Source organism: Mya arenaria, chromosome 1 (genome assembly GCF_026914265.1).
Source record: "Mya arenaria isolate MELC-2E11 chromosome 1, ASM2691426v1".
Classification (NCBI taxonomy): domain Eukaryota; kingdom Metazoa; phylum Mollusca; class Bivalvia; order Myida; family Myidae; genus Mya; species Mya arenaria.
In genome coordinates this window covers 4,287,666-4,304,683 of record NC_069122.1, presented here as the reverse complement: position 1 = coordinate 4,304,683, position 17,018 = coordinate 4,287,666, and the positions used below count along the sequence as shown (strand labels likewise).

The following is a 17,018-nucleotide window of genomic DNA, read 5'->3' as shown; positions in this document are numbered from 1 at the left end:
CCCATCATAAAGAACACAAACGAGGATCTTGTCTGGACTAGGTATCGTTCACCTGTAGATATGTTGTCTCTTCGAATGTGACACTTGACGGCTTCATAATTTCTTCTATATGTAGCATCTGCCTGTTAAAGATGTTCAGGCAAGTTGTTGCATTTCTGACATGCATATTTTGTACGTCCAAAAACAATATCTAGCTGTATGTTATCATTTCAGGCGTATTGTTTCATGTATATGAACTCTGGATGCAATCCAATAATCTATGGCTGGAGAAGCAATTCGTTCAGAGAGGGGTACAAGCAGATCCTTTGTCAACATACAAACTACGTCGTCAGTGATGGTATGTATCGGGTTGCCATGGTAATTGGTAACTCCTTTCCTTACAGTAGTATTGATATCGAGTCATTAAGTTCGTTTCAGAATTGTTTATGTAAGTGTCATTAATATTTCTTTTGCAATGTTGAATAGCTTAACTGAAAGTGTTATGAAAGTGCAGATAAAGTTTTCACCTATTTAAGACATTGACACGAAATAGAGTCCATTTTTATATTTCCAAAACTGAGCAAAAGACGCTGCAACCCAATTTGCATATTTGTTTTTTTAAACAAACTACGATTGGTTAAGAATTTATTATAGATGTTCTTAAATGTTTATGCATCGGCAAGAATCTTTGGACAAGATGTGGTAGTAAAGTAAATTCTGAGTTTTATACATTACTTATGTTATAAAGTGTCTGAAGCGTTAAAAGTTATGAATTTGTAGCATAAAACGGACATTATTTCAAAACAGATTCGGTATATATACTTTTAAAACTGAGCGAAATAAAAATGCAAGACTTAATAATACTGTTTACCCAACCTTGAAAAAATCCACCGATAATTAATTTGTTTGAGAAATAAATTTTGGATCTTCTTAAATGTATTTTTGATCGTCGATGGATTTTGTTCATGACATGCAATGATAGTATTTAGATTTGGAGCCTTGCTTACACCATTCTTTATTAAAACATTTCCATTGTTTTATTCAATAAATACGTTGAGATGTGTTCCTTTTTTATATAAGAAATGTTGTGCTTACCTTTTAACATAATCGTACTTATGTTTGATTATTTAAATGTTTCTTTCTGTTTAAGTATTGTCTTATTTCAAAATGATATTTACCACTACCCTTTAGTTATTCTATATCTGAAACAATAAGAGCTGTTTTACTATTTGATCTTTTAAATCTGCGTGTACATATTTTACTTTCATTTCCCTCTAACTATACACATACATTTTTTCTTTCTTTAGTGTTTTTAGAAATGCTTACGAATATTAAACGCCCCTCTCAGGCCTCAACTTCAGGTAAATGCCTGCGCTTATTGTTTAAGTTAAGTTTCGTCAAACTCCTCTTATTGTGTTGGTCCAATTTGTTATTGCTTACCAAAATCCAACTATTATAAACTAGAAAGTAAAGAAGCCTCGAATATTCCCTGCGCCGGTAAGTTATCGATGTATCTATACTTTCCGTCAAACAGGGATACCGTTCAATCAAAGTATTTGTCCACATTTGTTCACCAAAAGCAAATATGCAAATCGTACATATTTCGTTCGGAAACGCCTGCATTTAGTTTTGCCTTCATTACTATTTTCGTTGCATTTTCTTTTGTTGCAGTTTATCCTCATATATATTCTGCTTTTTATCAAATATATTTTTACATACTCCTAATTATTATTCATCAAATAAATATGGGTGATCTCTATTGAATAAGTATGGGGGACCTTCATCAAACAAGTATGGTTGATGTATGACTATAATTATGTTAATTACTCCGATGAGTATTTTGCGCCATTTACTTGGTTGCTACTAAGGCACTAATTATGCAATTTCCTTCTATATGTAGTCATATATTTTATATTCAAAATAAGTGCACTGTTACAGTTTTATTGCTGTACACAATTTCATTTAAAAAACACAGACATCAAAAGGTGTATTGTATTATAATGCCAGCCATTATATACTTGTTCCACAAAACACTTTGCCCCGATTTATTTCTGTAAAAAAGTGCTTGCTATATATTGTTAACGAAAATGTTATTCATCCTATACCGCATTCACGTAACACAAAGGAGACGGTACCTTAGTATTACGGCATACGTGTCTATTCTATGATCACCTCCAATATATGTCAGAGTTGATATGTCATTAATTATTGCCAGCTTATTAAGTTCTCTTGCGTGAATCAACATGTTTTGCCTTGCAAATTTCTTTAAATTGGCTATAAGTTATTATTTTATAGTTATGTTACGCTGTAATATCACACAAAAATATATTATTCTTGAATAAATATATATTTAAAAGCAATCAAATGAATCAAGATATTAAAAATCTGGCACGGGCTTTCAAAATGGTTTAACATTCATACAAGCAATAAATATTACCATTCGAGTATGCCCTGACGATATTCAAATCGAACTTTGCACACTCCTCGTATCATTCTATATTTCATCATTTTCTTATACCCTGTCAAAAAGATTTGCAGTTGCATGAACGAACTGCACACTAGTAATGCAATTTTCATCTCTTCGTCTTTCTTATGTATATTGTCGATTTAAATATTTTTTAAAAAGAACATAGAATGCAATTTAGATATTTCACGTAAAATTATTTAAATTTAAAACTTAATCCAATGGGAGGTTTCTATGATTTAAACTTGTTGTATTATGTCGTTTTGGCAGTTATTGTGACATCATTGATTGACAGGCTTGTTACATCATCACCAAAGGGACCACCGCCTTTCATTTGCTGCACTGAATCGAACTGGGCTTCATCCCATTTCTCATATCGCTGTAAACAACCACCACTAATGTGTCGGTGGATGTCCGTCAGCAAGGCTTTAAATATGGGTTAGTACTTGGCTGATTTTGGAAAGGAAACATATGGTGTGTACTGACAGTGGAAAGAACTGGTTTTTGGAGAGGGTCTTGAGCTAAAAACGTATTTTCATTTTGTGTATCATGCATTGTTAAATGTATGTCTTGGAAACTACAGAAACATGCCGAAAAGCCCTAAATCAGTAAAAAATAAATGAAGAGAAGCACATTCTGTAATAGCTCATTATTCATCTAAAGAACTACTTGTGTTCATGCCAAACTGGTATATCAAAATAACTTGGGATAATGTGGTATAATGATGTATTGCACACCAACATGTTACAAATCCAAAATCAGTTGAGTGCATGCCAAATCGTTACATGCATGGTGTTCTTTGTTGCAATTTAGGCAAATGGCTTCCCTATCGATGTTGTATATAATTTTCAGAATACTAAACTATATCAAACTGTATAAAGTACTGTCTGACTGACTCTCCGATGGCTTGAAATACGAATGGCCTGTTTTCTGATTATGCCAATATTTTATTTTAGCATATTAAATGATAGGACACCATATGCGACATGGTATTATTAAAAAAACAATTGAAACTGCAAAGACAAGCCCAGTTGCTGTAATATTTGCAAAAATCCCATTTGAAGGCAGAAGGATTAAGGCCTTCCACTGAGTGTAGCCAAAACACCCATTGAAGACTGAATGATCAATTCCTACCACTGAGTGTAGCCAAAATCCCCCTTAAAGGCAGAAGGATCAAGGCCTACTACTGAATGTTGCCACAATCCCCCTTTAAGGCAGAAGGATGAAGGCCTACTACTGAATGTAGCCAAAATCCCCCTTAAAGGTAGAAGGATGAAGGCCCACTACTGAATGTTGCCAAAATCCCCCTTAAAGGCAGAAGGATGAAGGCCTACTACTGAATGTTGCCAAAATCCCCCTTAAAGGCTGAAGGATCAAGGCCTTCTTCTGAATGTTACCTAATTTCCCCTTAAAGGCTTAAGGATCTAGGGATGCTCCTGAATGTAGCCAAAATCCCCCTCAAAGAGCAAAAGGATCAAGGCCCACCACTGAGTGGTGGCAATATCCCCTTAAAGGCAGAAGGATCAAGGTCTACCACTGAGTGTAGCCAAAATCGCCTGAAAGGCAGAAAGGTGAAGGCCTCCTACTGAATGTTTTTTAAATTCCCCTTAAAGGCTTAAGGATCTAGGGATACTACTGAATGTAGCCAAAATCCCCCTCAAAGGGCAAAAGGATGAAGGCCCACCACTAAGTGGTGGCAATATCCCCCTTTAAGGCAGAAGGATCAAGGTCTACCACTGAGTGTAGCCAAAATCGCCTGAAAGGCAGAAAGGTGAAGGCCTACTACTGAATGTTGCAAAAATCCCCATGAAAGGCAGAAGGATCGAGGCCTACTACTGAATGTAGCCAAAATCCCCCTTAAAGGGTAGAAGGATCAAGGCCCACCACTGAGTGGTGGCAATACCTCCGTTAAAGGCAGAAGGATCAAGGCTTAGAACTTAACGAGGTATAAGACGACAAACATTTCACTAAAGTCGTCATAAGATGTTTTTGTACAGTCAGTTGCAACTACTTAAGAATTCTCTGTGGTTTCAAACCAGTTAACAAAAGCTCCCTATGCCTAGTTTATAATTATGACTTCCGAACCAATCAATCACGACGAGGAACCATTATTTATTTTGAACATCGGTAAATTCGAACATTGGTTACGCTAAGTCTTTTGAGATTTCGATGAACTCTCAAAGATGTTTTTTTCTTCATAGTGCATCAACATGATCTACTTCCGAATTTGCGCTTTCAATAAGTATTTTTCTCAGCTTTACGGGTAAGACCCTATTTACCACTGTCCATAACGACGATATCAAACTGGCAATGGAAGACCAGCCACCTATATTTCGATTTTAGTAGAAAGAATATTCATATATTTTGTCTTTCGTTATCCTAAGCGTATGACAATGAATTATTAAAACGTTCTAAAAAGCAATATATTAAACGCATATACAGTTCACACAATACATTTAAAAACCATTAGTTTAATTGATTGTTTTTGAAACTCATTTGCATTCCTTTTGAAAATCGAAAACGTTTTTGTCGAACGTTTATTGATAGGAGAATGGGACCTACAGGGTGTCCAACGTCAGTTGTAATTTGGTTTCATATATTGTGGCACTTACTTTGTGGTAATGGATGTGTATACTTCCAACGGATTTTTGTTCGTTCTACAAGGTATATGGGTTAGCATGGATTGTTTTCAATGGCATTTTGTGAACTATGTAACGATTCATTCAGACTTATGTTTTAGGCGGAAGGTGGTTGATGTTTAGTTTCACGGGGAAAAAAACACATAAATATCTGAAGAATCGAATGATATGTATGGTGTCTTATTAATATAGTTTTATGTCATAGTTTCTGTTTTTGAAGTGAAGTGCATTTGTGATATTGTTTGTCCGTGTTTACGTTTTAATGAAAGTTTAGAAGTTGAAGTATGAATTCTTTTGATATATTGCGCTTTTAGTTTTCGAATAAGTTGTACAATTGTTAGTTACAAATATCTAGCTCGATTTCACTTCATAGGTCATTTTGTGAATGAATACTGTAAGTAAAAGGCAATATTTAAACCTAATACGAACTCATTCTGCTTTCCAAACCGACAGTTTGCAGTGTCTGGTGTATGGAAAACACATTAAATGGCCATTTAATATCATTAAACCTAGAATATTAATTTTTAATGAAAGGAGTGTCTTTGAGGAGACTACTGTCTACTAAATGAGCAGTACCGTTTCAATACACGTTTTCTGTATTAAGATATCTTATAAAAGGTAAATTCTATAGAAAATATTGTTGTAATGTTGGCGACTCTGGCGTTACTGGTGAATTAAACGTTACAAAATGTATCATGATGACATGGAAGTAATATTTTGATTAAAACTTCAATTACTTTTTTTCAAACTCGTAATAGGTGTGGTACTTTTCTGGTGTTTCAGACAGAACAACAACCTTTATCATCTGGTAAAGACTGAATGCAAAAATGCACCATAGTTTGCAACCACACGTTCATAACATGTGCAGGCAATAAACAAAACGTTTTAGGGATTTATGCGGTTTCTTTTGCTGATCTTGAACTTTGACAAGACTTGTACAACTCTTGTGTATATTAAAACGATTAACAAGCTTAAATATGTATTTCATGCTTACACTTCTGTCACGTTCGTGTTTGTTTTAGTTCAAATTTGATCTTGTATATCCTTATTCGTTTATCGATCGTGGTTGTACCATTCTAAGAGTTTACCGCCTATGGACCCGCTCCAGAAAAGCTTGTCCGTTTAAAGAGCATATATTACAGCAAACCTGTCTTCAGGTTTTTATAATGTTTTTTCTTTAAACATGGTTTTTTCTATATAATGTTATGTATTTTTTGTCCATTCGGTTGAATATTTTCGACAGGCTTAGTAACATGACATTAAGAATTTAAAATTCTAAATAACGATATTGGACTTAAACGCGATGTATTGGGTTGTGTAAACAAAAACAAAATCACGGACTTTACCAGGATCGATAAATGCAAAATGAGTTTAGCAGTTTATGTCATGTCAATGACTGTCTTGAAATTGTATGACACATTTAAGCATGCCTTGTTCTTATTTTTAATGCAATTGATTTAAATTTTGTTTATATTTTATGTAATTCTAACAGTTTTGTAGTTGTTGCACATATGTGGTATACGACCTATTTAAATGAAATGATAAAATGCAATGTTAAATATACTCCATTTTGTAGAAATGTATAGTAAATGATATATGTAAGTGAGTATTTAATGCAAATCTCTTAGCTTAGTAATCTTTTCACTATGGTCTCTCTAATATTGCCTACGAAATCACACTTTTACTCCTTTCTGTACCATATCTTACATACACACATATCATGTATATGCCAACGGATTATATCGTGGTATCTGAGAAGCCTTATCATTTTTATTCTTTCAAGAAACTTTGGTCGCTTGATGTTTTAATACAAAAGTTATTTTTCTTTATGCTCTACACATAGCATTAGGTTATTTGTAATCGAAAAAATAGCCTTTATTTTGAATATAGGTATCACAACACGGAACATTCAGCTCCAAAGTAAAACAAGTTTCCGAAGAAAGTGGTCGTTGTATTCAAAACAAATATGACTTTTATAATTTGCCACGAACTCCTTTTCGGCAATCAAGTCTACCAGGGGGCACATTTACCCGTTATGCAACACTAATAATGAGCCAAATTAATGGATAGAGTTCTATGACATAATTATTTACTATAGACATTTGTTTTCAATGAATATTGTTATAATTTCAGACACCATACGGGATGCCGATTCGCCGAGTATCGTAAGGAGACTAACAACTTTACTCCACCACTCGTTCAAAAACTCGCGACACTCTCTGCGAAAATCTTCTGAGAACTCAAGCTTGACATCTATTTATAGATGCCATTCACCTCTCGTTTCTAGTCCCACCCATACGCTACTCCGCCGGGCCACTTCCAAAACCGCGAAAGGTAGTTCCATTATACGGAAAGACGGGTCTATTATTATAACTAAAAATGGCAAAATCATATCCGTGCGTAGAGATATAGACAGAATGAAAAGAGACAAAAGTTTCAACGGATTTGATGACCTTAGAATTAAACCAGCCAAAGAAGTTTCTAGAAGTTTATCAGAGATAAATATGTTGACCAAAGAAAGAATTGAACTTATGAAATTACGTAAAAGTGACGACAGTATTAATTCATCCTTTCTCTCTCCTCCCGTGGTTCAGAATGGATTTAGTTTTGGACATTCTTCATTGAGTAAGATAGACAGTGTTGACGAAACCGAATCTGATCCGTATGCCAAACGCAACAAAGACAAACCTCATACGTCCGATAAATCCCAGTATCATCAAGATTGTACAGATATGATGCATGTTTCACAAACGGACAGTACTGCACCTTTGCTCGACCCTTCTCCCTCAGTAGTGTCTCAATCTTCTGACAATGTTTTTATTGAGGCATCTACAAAGCCTGGATCTCATCATTCACAAGACTGTTTGATCAATAACACGCCCTTTGAAGTAACCCTCAGAGATAAACAGTACCTGTCAAAAAGTGCTTGCTGTCTGGACAGTGAAACAAATGCTAAGGAAGAGAAAGATGAGCATGTTTCAAAGAGTACCGATGTTATATTTAGGGTTCCATTACTACGATGTCCATCGATAGAAAGGCTAGACAGTCCAATGTGTATTCCTAGATGTTCTAGTGAGGCAGTTGTGGCCATAAATAATCTTCAGACCAGATCTCCGCTTTATATACGTAGGTGGCGTTCTAATAAGAATGTAGTCAACACGCGTATAAATCTGAAATAAAAACTTAATCACGAAAAGTTTTTACTTGAAGTTACTTTGGAAATAAAACTGTTTTCATATACATGATATGAATGTGTGATTTACTATTGTGGTTTAGGAACTACTTTTCAAGAATAAACCTATCCTGGATATATTTATATGTAAGATTTGTTATTATATTTGATATCGGCCAAGTAATATATTTGCATTAGCCTTTTACATCATACACTATTTTAGAGCTAACATTACGTTTAATGTAACTGACTAGTTGTGTGTAATTTAGCATAGTCAGATTAAAATCATAGTGATTGTAACGTTATCAGCGGTGGTTCATCATCGGCGGAGGTTTGCACAAGTTTTAAACGTTTGGCCAAAATTCAGAACGTCATGTCTATTTCTATATTTGGATAAGTAGTGCACCTGATGTTAACGACAATACGCATATGTGTAGCTTAAATAAAATGAACAGCGACAAGCCAAGTAGCTGTACGATATCGAGGTTATCACAGGGCTTATCTTATCACTTCAGAAATTACATTTGGTAGCGTTATGGGCTTTGTATAATTGTGAACGGACCGGCGTTTGCAACCGCTCACTGCTCTTTCGTTTTCATTAAACATATGTTTTTTTTGTATTGTTAATTCATTGATGTTGTTTAAGGCATACAAAAATAAATAATTGTTTTGTATTGATGTTTTGTTATTTCTTTGTAGGTAACGTTAAACTAAAAGCTGACATTTATAAGTTAAGTGATGTATTCTTTTACAATAATTTACTTATTCACAATAATTATCACAAAAAACGAGCTCACAAACGAATGTCACTAAACTGTCGTGATTTAGGTAGCAAGGATATTACTGTCACTGCACTAGAAAGACAGGGCACGGATTAATCGCCATGGGCCAAATTAATTAAAGGATCGTCGTCGTACTTTACAAAAATCCAAAATCTGTCGGATTGTAATATATATCATCAGTCTGATTTGTCTTTACTTCCCTGTCTTCGTTATCAACTTAATGGTCAATTTAAACTATTTATAGGAAAATAACCAACTGATTGTACTTAAATCATTTATATTTTCAAACACAATGTTACATCTATAGAGGCGTCGCAGACGGAAATATGTAAATATCTTCATTTCCCTAGCCTTTTCTTACTTTTGATACTGGAAATAAATCAGTTCACAACAATGTTACCTACACTTATTTTTAAGCCATGGGTGAAGTTAAACTTTACAGGTTTTGATATAAAGATGTAACATATTTAAGAAAGGACAAATATTTTAAAGCCATGGAAGAAGTTGAACTTTACAGGTTTTAATGTTAATATGTAATGTATTTAAGAAAATGACACCTTCACATTTGTCTAATAAATACTGGACAACAAAATATATGCACTGCTGTAACATATACTGTTTCGGCAATGTAAACGTTTTGCATTTTATGAGAGTAATGCTGGACCGGGAAGAGGTATCTAGTTGCAAGGTGGCGAGCATTATGTAATTCCGACACCATTACAAAAGTATTCTCATTAACATTAAGGGTCATCTTGTCAGGAGAACATGTTCCGAAGGCTTAATATAGGAATGACATCATTCATTAAGAATTTCAAGAGAAATTCACACGTCATCATCTAATATTTTTTAATTAATTTGTTTGTCGGATGATTATGAGGAACTATCCATCATACCATTATGCCATATTCCCACTATCAATACTGTACCATACTTTGGTTGGCAGTTATGGTTACGGATTTGTATGCTTCTGACTGTGTCAGTTTCTATTCCATTCTGGAGGACATTCATTGAATGGCAAAAAATTCCGAAATGATTAAAAAAACGGGCTCGGTGGGATGAAGATTGGTCCATGACATGCCAGACCACCGGCAAGAGATACTGGCAATATTTAGAGGCTAATTCATGGTGAAACAAGGTAGATGCGTGATAATTGACCCTTGTTCCCATAACGGCTCGATACGACGTCACACAACGTCATGGCTCCGCCATGTATTCACCTTTTTCATAGTTTACATGCAATCCAGTTGTACATTCTAAACTTCTTTAGGCTTGAAGACGATGGGTAAACTTACTCTCAAATTTAATTTAGTTTTTGAGAGTAAGACAAGTTGGGGAAATAAGGCATTTTATTGCCAATTCCTTATTCCCAACGAGTTCGATTCTTTAGCAACACGTTAATCTCAAATTGTTGTGTTAGAATCACTGACGTATTCCTTTCCATGTCTTTAATTTCACAATTCAGTGTAATAAAAATGAACTCTTAGCAAGTAAAACAACTTTTTATACTAATCTAAACAAATATCTCGTGTTCCTGATGTCAAAATGTATACATGTACAGTGTAGTTTTGTTTTTTCAAGTACTAGTAAATACAATTTTTCGCTTCTTTTTTTTTTTTTTTTTTTTTTTTTTTTTTTTTTTTTTTTTTATATTTCCGTTGAATAAAAAAGGGGCCCTAATGGACTACACTTGGTATTGAAAACTAACATATTTTCATAAACTGCGTTCGCGCTTGCCTCCCTTTGAGATTTTCATAATAAATATGTTCAAACAGATCAATTAATTTGTGATAATATAATTAATACAGTCGCCAGATTTGATTTTAAAACGAAAATTGAATTTACGTACAGGCCGCAAAATGATTATCGAAATCAACCCGGGTTACTAAACTTAGTAGTCAGCTTTTGGATTTCTCTTCAGCTGTTGCCGAGCAGTTTTGTCGCCGACTAACCTCAACAATGATAAATGACCAATGAACGGACATTAAACAAACGGTCTCCAAACAATTAAAGTAATTCATGCAACAGCATGCAAATGTGGTTACCAAGCTTTCGTTTTCTAGCTTAAACAAATACGCAAAATGAAAACGGTGTAGAATGTCAATGTCTTTACTGAAACCCCATTCTGTGAACTCAATTTACAAAAAGAAAAAAAGGGATTGCTCGCATGTGTATGTACACGTATCTGTTTCCAATTCATCATCTTGTAATGTTGCAAACGTTTTTTAGCGATAAAATTCTTATTCAAGATAAAGTTGTTTTGGAATGATGTTTTCGAAATCATACAGTTACAGGATATTTATATTTTCGTAAGATAATAATGCTTTCATAAACATAAATGTTGACATGTATTTTTGTAGTTTTTTTCCATGGATTTCAGGTTCATTTACATTTGAAGAACGAAAAACTGTAATCTATTCTATGTGGATCGATGTGCCGTCTCCTAATGAGCTGGATACTCTTAATTGAAAGCTGACGGTTGGTTTAATTAAGGAAATTTGGTGCTTTGTCATCCACCTAAACGTAAAATAGATGTGTAAAGCGATCGACTGTCGTATTGTGTATTTTATTTAGAGCACATTTATATTGGAATGGATAACTTAAAACCATTGCAAACACATATATGTGAAACAACTCCTCCTATAAATACATAATATTATATTCCAGCGTTGTTTTATAAAACAAGATAATCCGCGGACATGTTAACTAAAAACTATGTGATTTTCTAATGAATGTTACTTGTGGATGACGAAACGCTAAGCTCATTTTCAACATATCGTCAGCGCAAACAGGTGTTGCTGGTGCATTGCCGTTATACAAATACCGTATAAAAACAGTGAAATGGGAACAGTTTGTTGTTTAGCGAAGGTAACGATGCCATCGCGGTGAACTATTATGAAACTGTACATATATAACATTAATTATCCAAACGTCAACCATTTATACCATTTGACAAAAAAATATTGGTCCAGGACTAAAATGATATAAATTTATAAATATCGTTTCTAATCCTACTATTCAAAATAGAGCATTTTCTGTCGCATTGAAATACAAAACATTTGATCTCTTATTATTACTGAAACACGAACTATATTTCTCGATGTCTGACTATATTTAACGTGGTTGAGTCCGTAGTATCGCTGTCATTATTCACCAGGTATCATTTCTGTTAACGTTTAGGCTTAAAGGCGTTAAACGATTTTCTTTCATGCTTTTCGATGACATATAGAGTTTCATCAGTGAAACAACAACAGTAAAAAATTGAAGCTAAGGAGTATAAATGTAAACTGTTAGAACTACTGTTAAAATACATTGTCATTGATACCCCTGACCAAAACTAAACAGGTCATTTTTGAACCAGAAAACGTTGCATTTCTTTTTAATTTAAAAAAGGTAATATAAGTTTAAATAAAGATATATTTGGAAAGAAAAATGGTAGTCCTGATTTCAAACATTTTCATTAACTTTGAAGCTGAATATTCGAATATTTTCATATAAGACAAATTACAGACGAAAACAATTGCTTAAACATAAATACTATGTTGTATCATCATTCAAATATATTTATTACCTATTTGTCTTTGTAATACGAAAAAGAACTTCCCGGAGTATTCACACAATAATTAATAGATTAACCGATAACTTTTTACGCCATTCGCGCATGCAAAATTATCAACAACATAGTGTGGTCTTCACTCTTTGAAAACGATCTGTCGAGAACGAATCAGACTGGACTTTGACAGTGAGGGACGAATGAATACCCATGTATCATTAATAAAACTATGGGCAAAATGAGAATTTCCCGCTTGGCCAAATGTTTGGATCTACTTATCTGCGTTGGGAGAATTGGTATTCCTATATATGGACTCTATAATGTGTTACTTCTCGTGCACCCTTAGATAGTATGTATGCCACTTTTATCATACCTCTCCTCGGGTATGCAAATGTTGTCTGGGACAATTGTAGTGATGAACTAAAAAAATGACATCGAAGCTGTCCAACACGAGGCGGCTAAAATCGTTACCGGTTCTACCAAACGTTTTAGTAATGGTCTACTTGACCTTTTCTTGCTGGTGGAAAGGAGACGCAAACATCGACTCATTCTGTTCTTTAAGTTGAAAAATGGCCTTTCTCTCGAGTATGATTCCCCAACTACGAGCTTAACCATATGCCCTATTTAATCGCGCAGATTTTCCAGTCAACCCTTGTAACACTCAAGCCTGTGCTTCTTTATTTCTGCCCCGAACTATTCGCTAGTGGAAATCCCTTTCTGAAGATATCAGAAACACACATACTTTCAGCGAATTCAATTCTAACTTAACAAAAAATACAGTTCCTGGATAATGTGGGAAGCAGACAACACCAAGTTAATCATGGTCGTCGGCGATTAGAAAGTTGCTCATTTTATTATGACCTTCACAGAAGAAATAATATCCCTTCCTCCTTTTGTGCTTGAGTTCTCATTGAAACAGTGTCTCATTATCTCACTCATTGTCCAAGATATCATGTTTTGTTTATTTGATTTTATCAATGTCTACCCGCGCCCATTAGCTGCTTGATCCCGCCGTGACACCATCACGACTTAAAATGTGTTTAAATGCCATAAGTGACATGATATAGAAATGAAAGTAATTCGCAGTCAAATCCAGACATTGGAAGACTTGAAGAAACAGAGTGAGAGACAAGAGATCCGGGTGCGATACCCTAGCTCTTTGCGAAGAGACCTCTTGGCTCTTTAACGTGCTCGGTGTAAAGCACCGATACACATGATACAACTTTCCTTGGTTGAACCAGTACTGAGTCAAAACTGTTCCAAGCACTACCCTTTAAATGCTAAGCGCCAGGAAAGGGAACTACTTGTACCAACGTGGTTTTTATATCCATGAATAACCCTGTGCTCTTTCTATAAACAATCTTCATTTTGGTAGATGTTATGCAGCATCAAAACGTTTTAATGCCTAACATTCGACTCCCATTTGCGTATCGATCGCTCTTCCTCGGGACAGTGTGTGTGACAAAATACTTTTATATTATTTCAAAAATATTCAAGATAAATGTAAAAAAGCTCTATCAGTTCTTGTAAAAATATATCACTAGGTATATTGATGATAATGTACACTGTACACTCCTACATGGAAAGGAATTAGTATACGCAATTAAATTGCATGTTTTCCAATCCATTTAAACTTAGCCTTGTTGTACTGTGGTTGTTTTTTTTGTAAATACGAACTGAATAAATACGTCTAATATAAACAAAATCGTGCAAATATGTTTACCTAGGAGACGGTAACCCCATCATTCATTGATAAAGTAATAAGTTTGTGTCTCTCGTTGAGTAGACCCTTACAGTGTGCCTCTAAATAGGGTTTGTAGTTGAATGAAGACCTATTTGGCTTACGTTTTGAAATAGATGTATCAAAAGCTAAGATAATATTATAAAAAAGATGTTTTCATTTCTATCACAACAAAGAGTGCAAACTGAGTTATTTATAAAACAGAACAAAATTCTAGGTATTTCTTAGAAGTGATAGTTATCGTACAAATGGTCATTAAACATTCTTACCTGGTATTCAAACATACACATTAAAATCTCATTTACTTCAAACATATTTTACACGCTCATTGCAAGGCTTAACAGAATCTGCAGAATTTTTGAGAAAATATGATATTATGTATTTAGTTTATGTGTAGTGCTTATTATCATCAGGCATGTATTTCTTGTGGTTCTGTCAGTCATTGAATTGGCATTAACAGATTAGGTGCGATAACTTGAATTTAAATAAGTGAATACCAGTTTAACCCCCCAAAAAACTACATGTACACAAACAGTAGCCAAAGCCATACTGTGATATTGTTCAGTGCCACACACATCAACACCAAACGGTATACACACAAAAAGACATTTAATCGGTTATACAAACAGACTATCAAACAGACACACGAACATTCACACTAACAAACAAAGACTTAAACAGACAGCAACACGCAATATATACATGCTATACGAATACACTGTTGAGTTTACCGTCTTTATGCGGGTAAACAGAAAACAATATTTTAAATTCGAACATGTCCAGTTAATGTTAAGATTTTTTAAAGCAATATCCGATCTAATGGTTATGACAATATATGCTAATAAATAATTCCATTTACCAATTTCATTTAGAATTGAGCTTGTAAAATCATTACTTTGTTTTTTTTATTTAATGCTTCCGAATAAACGCTATTCCAGAATTCTTCAAATATTGAGATGCAATAAAATGCTTTCAATTTTATAATTGTGTACAATAAGACATACTTTTAACAAATTGAAGACTACTCAACATTTAATTGCAGTGGAGACTGAAAGAACCTTTAGCGGTAGTGTGGTTAAATTTTTTATCGTTAATGTGTATATTGCGCAATCTTAAGTCCAAATTAATTTAAAGCAATTAAAAAAGAAATAAATCGGAAACCACAAAATTGAAAAGAGATCTCGTTAAAATAACAATTGTTTTCGTTAAGAATCTTTTATAATGTTTAGTAGATAATATTGAGAAATTGCTAATGCTAAGCTGAATCTCTCATAAACAGGTTTCTAGAAATAAACCATTTTCTGTGTTACGTTGTATCATAGCGTTCGTAATTCTTCTTGACGTTTGTAATGATACATTTCAGTCATTAACATGTGAAAAATCCTCGTATAAGTATGATGTAGGATTCTGCTATTACGAAGGAATTAACCTGTCAATATGATTGAAATGGTACAAAACAAGAGATGTGTGAGGCACTTACTTCTGAACGATACGACTAAAGATGGCATTTTTTGTATAATGTTTATTTTATAGTTTCGTTGGATAGGAGTTGTTTCACCAATAATTTGCATGTCACGCTTGAACTACAAGATACATTACAAATGTAAATGAATGAATATACTATTTGAAATTTCCCTGCAATATTTTGATTACCATGTAGATGGTTAGATAAAATACAAAAAAGCAAAAAAAGACTGATGTCAGAAACATGCCAAACAGACTGAAGGTTACTTAACTCTGACGTCAATGTCACATTGAATACCCATCGTGTTCAATCAAATCGATGGTTGGTTGTTTAACACACTGTCGTCGTTTGAAATATTCGGTACCCGATAACGCTTTGCATTCAAGGATTGCCATTGTTTTATTCAAGGTTTTCTGTTCTTTGTACAATTCTTATGTGTCGTGTGTTTGCACAGGTAATAATATTTTGGTCAATGAGATTGTCACCACGACAATAAACAAAACAGTGCAATACGGCGTACACAATGTTAATAAAGATATCACATACCCATAATTAATTATTGAAGTTAATAAAGACAAATAAATATTGTTGTACGTCAAACAATGCAAGACTGCAACCAAGTCAATATTGTTATGAGAGATGACCTTGCAAAATGAATAGAGTGATTGATGTTATAGACATGAAACCACAATCCTTTTCATTTGTAAACTAAGAACATACCAATTGTATGTACAGCGTATAAGGTATAAGATATATGATAATGATAAAACGATATGTACAGGACCACGCCCAGAATGCCAAAAAATCACAGGCACAAGGCACGATCCCAAGGCATGTTTCTTACATAGTTTAAAAGAACCAACTATACCAAAATTATGTAGTTATGTGTTACACTTTGATTTACACTGTTTATTTACGAAAATCGGACCGTTACTTTCTTTCAACATTGTTTAATCAAAGTACTGTATACATGGTTGTTACGTTGCTGAGGAGTTGCTGGTGCAAGTGTGTTGTCGTTAATATCGCTAAGTATACGTTTGAAATACTATCTTTAAACAAATCGATTAATTGTCCATGTTTCAAAGCTACATGTATTTCCCTGCAATAAATAATTCTAGGGAAATATGTTTTGCCTTGTCCTATACAGATAATCCATGAATTATTCTTGCAGGAATGTTGATGTAGTATTTGACACCTAGTGTTATGATTCATTTGCCGTATCGGCT

General features: G+C 34.1%; 1 protein-coding gene across 7 annotated transcripts in view; it reads left to right on the top strand.

Moving 5' to 3' along the window:
* LOC128231717 (neuromedin-K receptor-like) overlaps positions 1–8,928 on the top strand; it is a 102,704-nt gene extending 93,776 nt beyond the window's left edge. For 6 of the 7 annotated variants that reach the window (XM_052944860.1, XM_052944831.1, XM_052944869.1 and 3 more), the window contains 3 exons: positions 214–337; positions 1,287–1,340; positions 7,216–8,928. In XM_052944860.1, coding sequence (XP_052800820.1) covers positions 214–337; positions 1,287–1,340; positions 7,216–8,261 — 1,224 coding nt within the window. In that variant the 3' untranslated portion in view covers positions 8,262–8,928. The remainder of the gene's footprint in view (positions 1–213; positions 338–1,286; positions 1,341–7,215) is intronic. The other variant, XM_052944888.1, reaches the window with a different exon arrangement.
* Positions 8,929–17,018: the final 8,090 nt, after the last annotated feature.